General features: G+C 34.1%; 1 protein-coding gene across 1 annotated transcript in view; it reads right to left on the bottom strand.

Annotated features, from left to right (window-relative positions):
- The window catches only part of CBLB (Cbl proto-oncogene B), a 72,478-nt gene extending 59,909 nt beyond the window's left edge, over positions 1–12,569 (bottom strand). The window contains exons 1-3 of the mRNA XM_070943767.1: positions 12,013–12,569; positions 11,291–11,465; positions 3,714–3,964 (exon numbers count right to left, since the gene is read on the bottom strand). Coding sequence (XP_070799868.1) covers positions 3,714–3,964; positions 11,291–11,458 — 419 coding nt within the window. The 5' untranslated portion in view covers positions 11,459–11,465; positions 12,013–12,569. The remainder of the gene's footprint in view (positions 1–3,713; positions 3,965–11,290; positions 11,466–12,012) is intronic.
- Between the last annotated feature and the right edge of the window lie 2,184 nt (positions 12,570–14,753).

Genomic DNA, 14,753 nt, shown 5'->3' with positions numbered 1-14,753 from the left:
ATTTTTAGAGACTTTTTTCAACATCCAGAATTCTATTCTTAGGGTGAACTTGCTGAGACAAGCTAAACTTATTTTAAATCTTTTCCACTTGTACTTGATCTTTCAGATAGTGGAATGACTGATATCCAGTTGTTTGGCAATCTTTTAAAATCCCTTCTGAGGCTCATAGGCATCTTTAACTTTCTTTCAGAAGGGTTCAGAGAGGTCTTTTAATCTAGGAATGGTGATACCACACACAACAACAAAGAACAAATCAAACTAAACATCTCATGTTTAGATAAGACTGGTCCCTTCTAGATCTTCTCTAATGATGTTTTATCATTAGTATCCAGTCTTTTGCATCTGATTCTGATTTTATGTATTTTGAGTAGTGATAAATGTAAGGGTGTATTTACTTTTTCCACATGCAAAATCTGTGTTTTATGTGTATTTAAATTATGTAATGGAATACCAAATGTAAAAGTACATATTTATAATATTATATCCCCTTTATCTGTTAATATTATTAAAATAAAGATCAAATATCTGTATGTTGAAATATGTTATAAGTAAAATGTCAATGAGTATACTTATTCAATTTTTCAATGGCACAGTTGTATAACATTTTTCTAAAATCACATCCCATATTTTTCATCTTAACTACAGGTATAAACTAAATAATCATCCAATATACTTTTGTTACCAACCAAGGTTTTCATGATTTTTAATTAAAGAATGATCATCTAATTCTTTCAATTTCTTTCATATATTTTGATGTTTCCAGAAGAAAGAAAAACTGTAAAAACATTATTGTACAAATCCTATTGTGAAAAACTTGAAAATTAAGATGTTTTAACAACAGAATCAACATAAAGATTCTTAAGCAATTATCATTAATTCTCTTGTGCACATACAAACACAGAGACACTGAAAAAAACACTACCATATAAAATCTTTCAGAACTAGACGAACAATGTGCCACTTCAAAGTGATTGCCATACATATTTGTTTATTTCATCTACTTTCATCTTACATAAATAGCCACCCTTTCATATTTAAAATTAAAGCAACATGATGTTAGTAAGTTATTCAATGAGGTTAGTTTCATTTGCTCCAAGTCTGACAATGCTTAGGCACCAATTATTTTGGTCTTAAGTGATTGGGTATATATACCAACTGGCAAACGATAAATTCTGCAAAATATTTACAGCTCGTTTAGCCTTAACAGAGAAATGATCTGTGACAGAAAAGGAAGTCTAAAGCTCAGATAACAAGCCAGCCATAGTTTATTGACATATAAAGTAGAATGGCTTTAGTCTTAACAAAGATTTTTCCTTGTTCATGTTTCTAATGATAATGTCCCATTACCATTTCAACAAACCATATATTCATCAGTTTCAGGGAAACTGTTAGCATAGATGATTACAATACTGAGATGATTTCTTGATTTTATTAATATTTCTATATTAAAGAGAAATAAACAGAATCTGAAATACTCTATTTTATGGACTTTCAATTTGGTTAGTAACTTAAAATATTTAAGTTACTAAAAACATATTCAGAATGTAGTTGGGTTGATGTATTATTAATCCAAGCATTTCCAACATCAGATTGTGTTATCCAATAAATTACTATATCAGTTTTATTGGGATAAAATTCCTTTAAATGATATTTGAAAGAAATTCTTTATTCGTGTGTAAGAAGACAAAAATAATCCTCCTTCTATTGATGGCAATAACATTATCAGCACGTTTCTGTTAATCCCCACTTGATCTTGCCTTGGGCACTTAAAAAAAGAAAATCTAAACTTCTCTCCAATATATAAATACTTTCTTATTGATTTGCAGTGCCTTTGTAACACCACCAGACTACTTCTGTACCCATTTGGAAAGCAATTTTAAGTATCAGTCTAACTTATGCCAATTTAAAATTGCTAATGAAGATATACAAATGGTTGATGGCTTCTGTGTTTTAGGATCTATCATCTAGTAAAGGAACAAGAGTCATAAAATATACCACAAACTAGCCGTCGGTAGAGTAGGCCATGAAGACCCTGAAAAAGGTATTCAGATGCCATGTTTCTAAATCTATATCAGTTACTTCAAAAGGGCTGATAGAGTGCATCCAAAATCTGGAATACATGATTCCCATGGAACTGAAATTTGGCAAATTTTATAAAACATTTTATGATATAAAAACTTTCATAAAAAATTTATGACAATATAAAATGTCATAAAAACTCCCCTGTGGTCAATACCTGATTTTTGAGTGTGTTATATAGTTCAACATGAGCTATTTTCAAGGGAGATTCTCCCTGAATTTGTAAGAATTTTTCATGTACATTAGAAGTTTTGCCATTGTTGAAGGCAGAGAGGAAACTGGTATGGAAATGTCTCTGAAATGATAAACTGAAATGAATCAGTTTGTCCAGTTATTCAATCACATTCAATGCTCTGTATGGAGCTCAGTGTAGCATCTCAGGCATTAATACATTTTCACCTGTGCTTTGAATTGCCATTCTCATGGCACAACACTTATAGGCAAAATTTAACTACAGTAGCTTTATAAATGATGCAAAACACTAAAACAAATGCAAAGCAGAATAACTTCAATTTACTTAGCTTGCTACCTGAAGTGTAGCCAATTAGTAACAAGTGACTTAACCTTTAAATATAAAACTGTTTCTGTGTATATCCATTTGATGTTTTAGTCTACTTATTATAGGGGGGAAAACCTAAGCTCTTTCAAAAATGAAATGATGGATTAGACCACTTTAAAGTCAGAAATCAAGAAAACCTTTCATGTAATGAAAGGATAGAAGTACTAAGTTCTTCCACTGCGTTCTTCCACTTCTTCATGCTTGCCACCCACTTTCCTGTCTCAAAGTCAAAAGGTTTTCCTCATTTTTCAGCATTTCTTTCTCAAAGCAACACTTCTAATTATCTACTTAGCTATTAACTTTATCCAAAATAGCAATGTTTAGTATGAAAAAAAAATGCTTTCTATAAATGACGTTAATACATCAAATAGGTGGGTACCTTTGTTCTTGTATAACAAAAATTCTTAATTTTAAATAAAAACATGTTTGGTACTCATTTTAAATTATGAAATATCTCTAGCAGACAAAAAAAGATGGCATTTAAAATTGCTCTTAAAGATATTAAGACATTACAGTTATTAAAATATAGCTTGCATTCTTAGTCACTAATGATTAACATGGAGAGTTAATGGAATATTAACTGAAGAGTATATATTTTAGAGTATAATAATTATTTCATATTTATTTATTCATAATTATTTCATATATATATAAATACAAGTAGTTCCATAACAGACTTCAAAAACTTCATCTAATACTATTAGCTCACAGAGAAACAAGCATCAGCACTGACATTTAGAAGCCTTCCAAACATACAACTAAACTGCAACTGGTCTAACAGAATATGCGAAACTATTTTACAAACAAATGAAACTAATTCTATTATAAACTGATATTTCCAACAAATTAATCTTTATTTGTGCTAAAGATCCAAAATCAAACCAAAATCAAATTTGAACAATACAAACTTGTACATACATTAAAATGTTATGTATGGTATTTTCACTCTGAATAGCAACAAAAAGTCTGATGAATTTTGTTCAGAAAGCATATAGAATGTTCCCAAAGAGAAAAAAAAATGTAAATATACACTAAAAGAATTACACAGTTCAGATAGATATGTAAATTCTCTTACCTGTCCTGTGACTGTTCTTCGTACATTCTTTCTTTTCCCTCCTTAAAAAGTCTTATAGCTCGTTTTGACTTTTTCATGAGACTATCAATATAGATTTTAAAATATTCATTTTCACTGAGCTGTGCAAGTTTCTGGTTGTCATCATACTTGCCCAAAATAAGTCGCAAGTGTTGGTACGTATCCGGTAAAATGTCAAGTATGTAAGGTGGGCTATTTTTCAATTGAAGTTTGGGATTCTGACAGAGTCTCACCTACAATTAAAGAATAATTTACATAAATTTAACAATTAAATTCACCCATCTCAAAATTTATTGTACATGAGTAAGACAGTGTGGAAAGCTTACACCTAAGTTATAACATTACCTAGAACTCAACTGTTTAGATACAGAGACCTATCCCATAAGTGGTTTTTCAGGAGGCAACTGGGCTTTCTTGGTTTTTTTTCTTCCTTTGAAGACATTTTGCTTCTCATCCAAGAAGCTTCTTCAGCTCTGACAGGATAGTGGGGAATGGAAGGATTTATATTCCTTGCAGGAATATATGTATTATAATATAATAATAATATAATATAACCCAATGGGATTCCATTATATATTATTTGTAAAGTTATTTCACATTTTTCATAAAGAAAATACTGTAGTATCCAAATACCATTATATTTATATTGTTTTATCTCATTAGTTAAGCTTCTCAAGGTCGTCAGGGTTGGATGGCCTTCAAATTCAGCAAAACAAATACATAATAAAGATTCTATTTTTTAAAAAAATATATAGAAATGAAAATAGGTGTCTGATATCACACAGATAAGTCAAAACCTTACACATGTTGCTTGTGTGTAACAAGTATTCCATCTGACTAAAGAGACAGCAAACTCCATGAAAGAACAGTGGCTCTTCCTTTACCCCACAGGCCAATATACTTAAACAGAAGAAATAGAACAGCTACCTACATCATTAAAGGTTCTTGCAAAGACCAAGGCCAATTAAAAGAAAAAAGTATGGTCAGTATTTTGTATTTTGCCATATGGTTAGCAAAACATATGTTGTGTGCAAATAATATACAAATCATTTATTTAACGATCATTTGAAGTTACAACACTGAAAAAAGCGACTTACAATTGGTCCTCATATTTACAACCAATGCAGCATCCCCATGAGAAAAAAAAATTAGGGTACTTGGTAACCAACATGTATTTAGAGGGTTGTAGCATGCCCAGGTCACACAATCACCGTTTGAGATCTTCTCAGCCAGCTTCCAACAAGCAAAGTCAATGGGGGAAACTAGAGTTGTTTAACAACTACTGTATGTGATTCACTTAACAATTGCAGTGATTCACTTAAAAACCATGGTAAAAGGTCATAAAATCACTTAATAACTCCCTTGCTTGGTAATAGAAATTCTGGTTCCAATTATGGTCATAAGTTGAAGATCATCCAAGTTTCCTTCTCAGCTAGTGCTACATTTCAGCTATTGTGTAGTTATTTTGTCTGTTTCTTTAAATGTTTTAATAAATAAACTATTACAATATTTCAGCTGAAAGGAATCAGTCCAAGGATCATATTTGGGGTTTCTGAGATTATTTTCTAATATATAGTTGTATTATTTTATAGTTTCTATGAACAAGATGACCTGAAAGCACATTTTGTAATAACAAGATGTAATAACGTAAAATTTTTATAATTGAATTTGTCATTGGAATTTTAATCCCCCATTAAAATATGTGCACTTGATTATTTTCTGAAGTTATTATAACTGCTCAAGAACTTTTCAGTCTAAAGACTGAGCACATATTTCGGTATAAGTACAGTATATAATTAAGCAATAGATCACATTTAGATAATAAACTGAGAAAAAGTATCATTGCCCCATTTTTAAAAGGCCAAGATTTCTATTTCGTGAAAACACAACTTTTTTAGGTTTTTCAAGGAAAAGAAAGACAAATTCTACACACCATATCACTATCTGCATACTTCTATAAGAATATCTAACTGCAATTGCACCATGGAAAGCGGTCCTTATAAATCTGTCCTTAAACAGTTCTTCATAAGGACAAACTTCATTCTAGATTAAGACTGCACTACTGCAAAATATGAACCAACAGAAACATTTCATCCATCAAATAATAAGGAGCAATAGTTTCTTTAAAACATGTTTCATTGATTCCATATTTTATAAGGAATGAGATCAAAAAGTCCCAAAACAATTTTTAAAGTATGAAAACTATAGATTAGATATTTATATGGATCTGTACAAGTAAAAAGCAAATTGGCCACTTAGTAGCAACGATACATTAAAATTTAGTCAACATATACTTTATCACAGCTAAAAAAAATTTATTATCATTCTATTCAATACCAAAAGATGCTAATAAAAAATATGTTTACACAGTAAATGAAGCAGGCTTCCTTAGCACAGGAAATCAGAATGGCCTCACACCCATTACACCACTTCCTCCTGTGCAGAGTTAATGACTTTCAGGTGCTAAAAATTTGGCCAGAATAAAATGGGGTCAGTCAGATAGGATAAATAGATAGATAGATAGATAGATAGATAGATAGATAGATAGATAGATAGATAGATAGATAGGAGATAGAGTACCAGACTAGTTTATAGATTGTTTTATTCATTAGTTACTTAACAAGGTTGTGTCCTGTTTCACAATAACCAGTTTACAGACCATAATATATGACTACATATCACACAAAGCCCCATTTCCCAACTACCATTACTTCTTAATATAAACTCAGTCATAGTCAAGATACAGAATTTGCTATCACAAGATGTAGCAACAAATCAGGAAAATCAAAACTACTAATTTGAATTTGGACAGGAGACAATCATATACCAATGATGTAAGCTAGAATGGTATTATAGAAATAACTGCTGGATAACAGTAGCTACATTTTGTTGTGAATTAATATTTATTAAGAAACAGCAATATAGAAAATTATACATTGCCTATTTATAGAACAGATTTAAAAAGCTTTTATTTATGCTTATATATCAGATGTTTCTGTTTAAAAATATTAACATGAATGGAAATTTTGCTTCAAATATGGAAGTTTTATATCACAAGAATACATCTCTTCTCTCTTCCATTCAGCTTTCAAAAGATCTTTCTGACAATCATGATATACATCAGAATGAGGGATTGCTACATAAATTATCATAAGTTTGAAACAAATATTATAAATTAGATGGAGAGGAACACTATTTTGAGAAATAAATTCAAACGCCAGAACAATATGTTATTCAGAAGAGCACACAGAATTGCAGTGGGCAAGGGGCAAACAGGAGACTGGAAGTTGTTTTTGAACTTCCATATCTTAGAACTTTGCCCATTATATGAAGTCTCTTAAAAAATTATAATGATGGTGAAACATAGTCTATGTTTATCTATCTAAACATAGACTATAGACTAGGAAAATTAAGTGTTTTCATATAGTTTTGGTATCAGTGATATTAAAATATAATTGAAAAGCTTCTCAAAGCTTGATCCCAAGAATGATGTTTGATTAAATATAGATCATCTGAAAACAAACTTAAAACAAATTTTAATGCACAGTTTTCTAAATCTAGACTTAATCAATATATATTCTGCTATTTTGTATTGTGGGTGGGTGGGGGGAGACATGCAGCCTGTCTGCAAAGCAATTTCCTGTACTCTCAAGTTTTATGTTGCAGCACATACCTTAGTAGCTTATTATCCCAGATCATCTAGTATCCAAGAAGAAACTTAAAACCATGTGCTACAAAATTTAAGATGTGCCAAAATATCTCAGCAGATTGTATGCAACAGAGGTTTAAACCTAAAGACATATGTCATTGGAAATTTCTCTCAAATTAGATAAATATTATGATTAGCACAGGTAATCCTCGACTTACGACCACAATTGAGCCCAAAGTTTTGTTGCTAAGTGAGGCATTTGTTAAGTGAATTTTGCTTAATTTTACAACTTTTCTTGCCACATTTTTTAAGTGGATTCCTTAAGCAACATGGTTGTTAAATGAATCTGTCTTCCCCCATTGATTTTGAAGGTGGCAAAAGATGATAACATGACTCTGGGACACTGCATAAATGTAAGTCAGTTGCCGAGCATCTGAATTTTGATCATTGGAATGCTGCAACGATTGTGAAAAACAGTCCCAAGTCAAGTATTTTTTTAATCAAGGCAACCTGGACTACCTAAATATAGGATGGAGCATACTGCTTCTGCTTTCGCCTTTCAGCCCCAATCCAGAAGCCTTTGCAGGCAGTCACTTTAATGACAAATGTAAATTTAATATAGTTCCAAGTCACTTTTTGCAGTGCTGTTTTAACTAAATGAACTGTTAAGTCAAGGACTACATGTATATAAATTTAATACAGAGGATGAAGAAAATTAAGATGAATTTATAACATGAAATTTAAAAATAATTATTTTAATACATTAAAAAAAATAAATTTTAAAGAACAAACCTGATATGTTAAATACATATTTCACTGACCATTACTTTAGAAAAACATAAAAACAAAACACTTAATTTTCAGTTGGAAAATGATAAATACAAAGATTTTTTTAACTTTAAACTAAGTAACATTGGGGTTTGTTTTCACATACAAGTACCATGAGAAGGAAACATTTTGGACATCAAACGAATACAAATCCCACTTGATTTTGTTGACCGAGTTCACAAACATCACAGGTGTTCATATTAAACCCATGATTCCATATACTACACTAACATCAAAATAATATCAGTTATAAGTTTTAATATTCCAGTTGCTAATTTGTGTTTTAAGATTTTAAACTGTTACTATGTAATAACGTGCAAATCCTCCAAAAAAACCCTTCTCAACTGAATTAACTTTGACAGAAAAAATGTGGCAAGGAGATCAAGAATTGATGTTAAGGTACACATCTAAGTGTGAAGTTTTTTTCTAGCTCAGAAAAAAATACCTAACTATTCTATGAATTTGGGATTGCAGGCTACCTCTTCTTTAAAAATTAAAACAACCAAGAAAGTTAATTCAAATTATTTTCAAATCCCAAATCCATTTAAAAATATGGTCCCAATTGTTAAGAGTCATGCAGCTGTTTTGGGAACTGCTCTACTATTTCCAGATATGTGCATGTACTCGCACATAGATATAGTGAATATAGTGATATAGCACCCATGAGACAACCATATGAGCCTAAAAAAATGTCATGGCTGCTTCAACCATCTGAAAATACTGGGTTCATTTATAGTACCAAGCTCTTCTAAACCAGTTCTTTAGAAGAAATTTTGCAGCAGTAATATTTAATTATTGTAATATGTCTTGAAATCTGAAGTATACAGTCAAGGCATAAATGTTTTAAATAAAAACCAAAACGCTAATAAAGTTATCTTATATTGTGCATTGAGAGCATAGATCTCATGAATGAAAGCAAATGTACTTGTCCTGGGATAATGTTGCAATATCAAATATGGATCGGTCACTGGGTAAGAGTAAATCATAGCCAACTCTGTTTATAATATTTTTACTTTGGGAAGTAAAACAATAATCAGCAGTCAAGTAGTTATGCAAAATGACCCACATTCAATTTTTGGTATTTCTGGTCAAAAACATCAGAACAGAAAATGATGTGAAAGATTCAGGCTTTAATAGGCAAAGTCAGACTGTAAAACATTTTGAGCTGGTTTAGTCAACTTACATTCAATGTAACATTTATTTATTTATTTATTTATTATATTTCTATACCGCCTTTCTCTCATAGGACTCAAGGCGGTGTACAGTCAAGAAAAATATAGACACACAAACATCATAAAATTGCTAATTAAAATTATTACTTAGTTTGGTCAATTAAATAAAACCCAGAATTAGATAACATTTTAAAAATCATTCACATGTTCATATGTTTAGCCCCGCCTGTTGGAACATCAGGGTCTTGAGGGCACGGCGGAAAGCACGGAGATCAGGGATATTCCGTATCTCCGGGGGCAGTTCTTTCCAAAGGGTTGGAGCCCTCACAGAGAAGCCCCCCTCCCGGGAGTCGCCAGTCGGCATAATTTGACTGACGGTACCCTGAGTAGTCCCTCCCTGTGAGAACAAACATAACTAGAATTGCACTTATGTCCTGTAATTTTCCAACATTTCAAGTTATAGTATTTCACAGAATTATAGAGTAGGAAGAGTAACTGAGGTCATCATCAACTTCCAGGTTAATGTTGGAATCCAACAAAAGTTTATTTAGCCAAGAACAGTATAACCCATAACTTCAGCAGGTAATTGTTTTCACACTTAACATTTTTACCTTAAATAAAAGCTTGTTCCTTTAAAATTGTATGAAACCACTATGAACTAAATGTAAAAGTGTAATTTTAAAAAATGCAGATTTGGAACTCACAATGACTTGGCAACTAAATAAAAAACTTACAAGTCTACCACAGGTTTGAGTCAATAATACATTTTTACTGACATTTTAAATTCTGAACTGATTCTAAGAAAATAGGTTGTTTCAGGCATATGTTTTAAACTGAGTTATTGCCACAATTTTGGTAGTGCTCACTATCTTTAAACAACTTTCACGATGCACCCAAAATTGATAGTACATCAGAATTCCTGGAAAAAACTGTAACTACCTTGCCATACAACAGTAGTGGGAATAATATGCATAAAACCCTATAAGGAATTTATGTGTCTTGACGATCAATGCAAATGCTTTAAATTGTTTATTATCTGGTCTATTCCTCATAAAGAATCCATGAACTTTTTCATGGAAACATGTACTATTAGACAAACAGACTGGTGGTCTCTTAATGTTTTATATGCTATGTGTAAAAATATTACATACTTCTATGCATTTAGCATTTTCTACTTACATTACCTTTTATGAACACTACAATGAAAGCACCTATACAAATCTATGTATAAAATGTAATTTGCAAGGATTGCAAATGGGCCATTATACTAAGCTTATCACAAATGCTGCATATATAATTTTAAGAACATCCTATCTCCATAACAATACACATTTTTGTTCAGAAAAAAATACTCTCATTTCCTTTTATCTGTATTTCATAATACATGCTCCTACTACAATAATCTACAAAATAAGTAATTCTAGTTTAAGACAAATGATACTTTAGTACCTTACTTTACCCTCCAATGATGAATAATTTTCCAAGATTTGGTTCCATAATATAATTTTATTGGGCCATTACAACTGAGGATAATGTTTAAATTGTTGTTCATCTGGTCAAAATAATAAACCTACTTCTTTTTCAGCAGATTTGATTGCATGCATATAATTAACATAAGAGTAGATCTCAATATGATTGCCTGAACTGAAGTTTCATTTTCAAGGAAACAGTACAACAACATAAGCCAAAGTGGTATAAATGAAACAAACTGCATATTAACAATCTTACAATTGAAGAACTGTATATTTAAAGTATATTTAATATTCTTTTATACTGAGAATAAACATAGCTAAAGGCTGAATAAGCATGTAATTATCTATCATAACCTGAAAACACACATTGTTTTGTCTAATCCATCAATAATTCCTGTGTACATATATTTTTGTTAAAAATATAATTTACAGACTCACCACTTTATCCATTAATTTCCAAGTTTTTTCCACAGTCCTGCGATCAGCAGCTGCCTGCTTGGGGGGGCCAACTGCATCCTGAATAGCATCAATGAATCCCAGAATACGCCCTTTGCGGGGGTTTCCTCCTCGGCCACCTGGGTTCCGGCCATTGAGGGAATTGGCCATCTGGGATCTTAAATTTAGAAAAGAAAAGAAATATTTGTAATGCTGTGATATTGTTGGTCTCTCTTGCCCAGACATAAAATATGTCAACACTGACTTCACACAGTCATTCTTAAGGAAAAATATACGTAACCTATACTGGGAGTTTTACTTTTGATGGTGAAGAAGCAGAAAAACCTGGTAATCTTTATCCAGAAAGAAATTGGATCAAATCTGTTAATTGAGCACATCTTATGGAAATGTACAGTTTTAAATGTCACACACATTGGTTTTTTTTTCCTTCTAGCTCTTTTTATACCTTTAAAAACGTTATCAGCACCCTGAGTTTTAATGCTCACTTTTCCCCGTTAAAACTTACACTTTCTCACAAATAATTCTTTTCACATATGGTTCACAAGGGACAAATACATCTGTCGAGTAACAAAGGTTTTAACAGCCATATTACCAACCTCCCTCCCCCACCCAGCATCTGGTAGCAGAGGGGAGGAGGGGGGGAAAATTACATCTTCTCTTACACACCATACACATAAATGTGACAAACACATAAAAATACGTACAAAATACTACACGCGTTACTTGTCTGCGGGTACCGTTATAGTTTTTAAAAGTACCGAGAAAAGAAAATAAATTCCAGAATGAAAAGGGAAAGTTGCTTTTTTTTATTAAATCCACAGTATCCAAGACGAGTTCCAAACAACCATCAGCCTCCTTTGCCTTTTCCTGGCCAGCTTTGGGGAGGTCGAAGGTTAGGCAACTGTGTCCCCAAGAAGTGCCGCCTGGTGAGCTTTTCTGCCGCCTCACTGCGACCTCTTGTTTTCTCTTTTCTCTCCCTCCCCTCCGGGCACACAACAGCCCGCAGCGCAGCCCGTGTTATTAAATCCCAGCAGTTTTCCTGGTTCCGGTTTCTTGATAAGCGCTCTCCGTCCCTCGGAACAGCCCGAGCAGCCAGCAGCACCACACGGCACGCCTTAAGCCTCCGCAGCGAGGCCGGCCGAGCCAAGAGCGATGGGACGCCTCTCCCCCAAGTCGTCGCGGTTGCTGGGGTTCCAGAAGGAAACATGGGTAGTTACTTCGCCACCGCGGGCCCGTTGCGACGGCGGCGGCAGCAAAAGCAGCAGCGGCGGCGGCAGCAGCAGCGCTGTTCTCGCCCGCTCTTGCTTCTGGTTCGGCGGCGCGAGGGTAAGGGGCGTGTGGGGGCGGGCTGCGGGGCGGAGCTAAGGAAAGGCAAGGACAGGCGGCGGCGAGTCCCGCTGCAACCCTAACGGCGGGCGAGTTGCCTCGGTTTGTCCTTCGCCGTTCGGAATCCTGGGAGAAGAAAACCCGGCACGCCACCTGCGCGTTAAAAACGGCTCGCGCCGGCCCTCCACTCCCCCACCCCGTTCTAACGGTATTAGGGTTCCGTTCCCAGATGTTGCCCAATCAAACGTGAGCGCGCGACGGGGAAGCAGGGGTGGGGGTTGGGGGTTGAGGAAGAACTGAATTGAAACAGAGGTGCTGAGAAAGGACTCACATTCACAGACCACAAAGAAACGAGACTTCGCGGAGGGAAAGGGCAAGAGAGGCAACAGAGCTCCTTTTCTTAGCCTTCCCTACTTAAAAGGAAAATGCGGGGCAGTATTGGAAGCGTGTTGGTCCTCCAGCGCCTGATTGATAAAGCAAAGGACCAATGAGAGCGCCGGGAAGGACTTCCGGCTCTGCGCTCTCCTCCTACTCTCGTCTGATTCATGAATCAGTTGGAAAGGTGAAGCGGTGGGCGACTTCGGGACTTCTGCAGAACATCTGTAAAGGGGCCGGAAGTAACCCTTACGGAAAAGAGACTGAAACGACTTTTGCGGGGGGTGGGGGGGCTGACTTGAATAAGTAAATAGCCATTGATTACGGTAGTAGGGAAATGCTTAGTTATTAAGGGAAATGGTATTCGTAGTCCTAATCTTGATGTATTTAAGTCCAGTATTGCCTCACTCCCCCAGCCGTGCATGCATGGGCTTGTAAACCAATATTTAGAATAATGTGTCGTATTGTCTACCGAATTGGTAATCCGATAACACTGGAGACAAGGTATTTTTGAATCCATTTAAATTGTGGATTGATTTGAACTCCACTTAAATTGTGACTAGACCTAGAGAAGATGGCATTGCATGAATGTTGAGAATTATGTCTACACAATACAAAAGTTTTTTTCTCCCTCATATAGAATTCAGCATCACACAAAGATAAGTATTTTAATCCACAGCATGTAGTTTAAGGTTCTATATTGTCATAAATAGCGAATTTATGTAAGAACATCCACAGCAGTAAACACAAATTGCTGGTAGATAAGATCAATGGATTTAGGTCCATCTAGTAGCAATAGCACTTAGACTTATATACCACTTCACAATGCTTTACAACCCTTTCTAAGCGGTTTAGAGAGTCAGCATATTGCCCACAACAATCTGAGACCTCATTTTATCAACCTCAGAAGGATGGAAGGTGGGGTCAACTCAGAATCGAACTACTGGAGTGAGCATTGAGTTAGCCCTGCAGTACTGCATTCTAACCACTGCGCCACCATGACTCTTGTACACATAGGACACATGTCCTATGTGCACATAAATGTTCCTGAATATATGCTTCACGGCAGAGGTAACTGACAGGTTTTTCAGGTACCTCTGATAAGGTTTTTTCCCACCTTATATAGAGTTCACACAACTATAGCTTTATGCACTGCCCTTCAACCAAATGGATAAAAAGCAATTCATTCCAGAAGTTATTTATTTTAATACTAAAGGAATATTATGTGATTAGTGTAGAAATTCCCTAACCATGTACTACTTCAGTTAGGAAAATGAGATGGCCAAGGGGGAGATTATGCCCTGAGATAGGGAAATTGTTATGAAAACAGTAAGAGTTGGTTTGGAAAATTAATGTGGCCTTAAAATTCAAATCCTGATAAAAATCATGGACAAAAAAAATCTGGGAGGTTTTTCTTATTCTGGGATCTTGCCATGTAATTCATCCAGATCTGGAATTTTATACTAATTAAAAATAAATAGGATTCTTGGTCATATTATCTGATATTTAAGCTTTAAGTCAGTACTTTCTACTTCAGTGAATAAATGTTTTTACAATTATAAATCTGGGCTTCCAGGATCTTATGTAGATGAAAGCAGCATAACTAGCTTCAGTCATAATGCCAACATTATTTATTTATTTATTTATTTATTTATTTATTTATTTATTTATTTATTTATTTATTTATTTATATGCCGCCCTCTCCAGAGACCCAGGGCGGCTTACAATGCGTTAAGCAATAGCC

This window comes from Pituophis catenifer, unplaced genomic scaffold, assembly GCF_029215685.1.
Source record: "Pituophis catenifer annectens isolate HBS135680 unplaced genomic scaffold, rPitCat1.0.hap2 SCAF_4, whole genome shotgun sequence".
NCBI classification, from domain to species: Eukaryota; Metazoa; Chordata; class Lepidosauria; order Squamata; family Colubridae; genus Pituophis; species Pituophis catenifer.
Note: the sequence above shows the minus strand (reverse complement) of the source record. Positions and strands in the feature narration are given on the sequence as shown.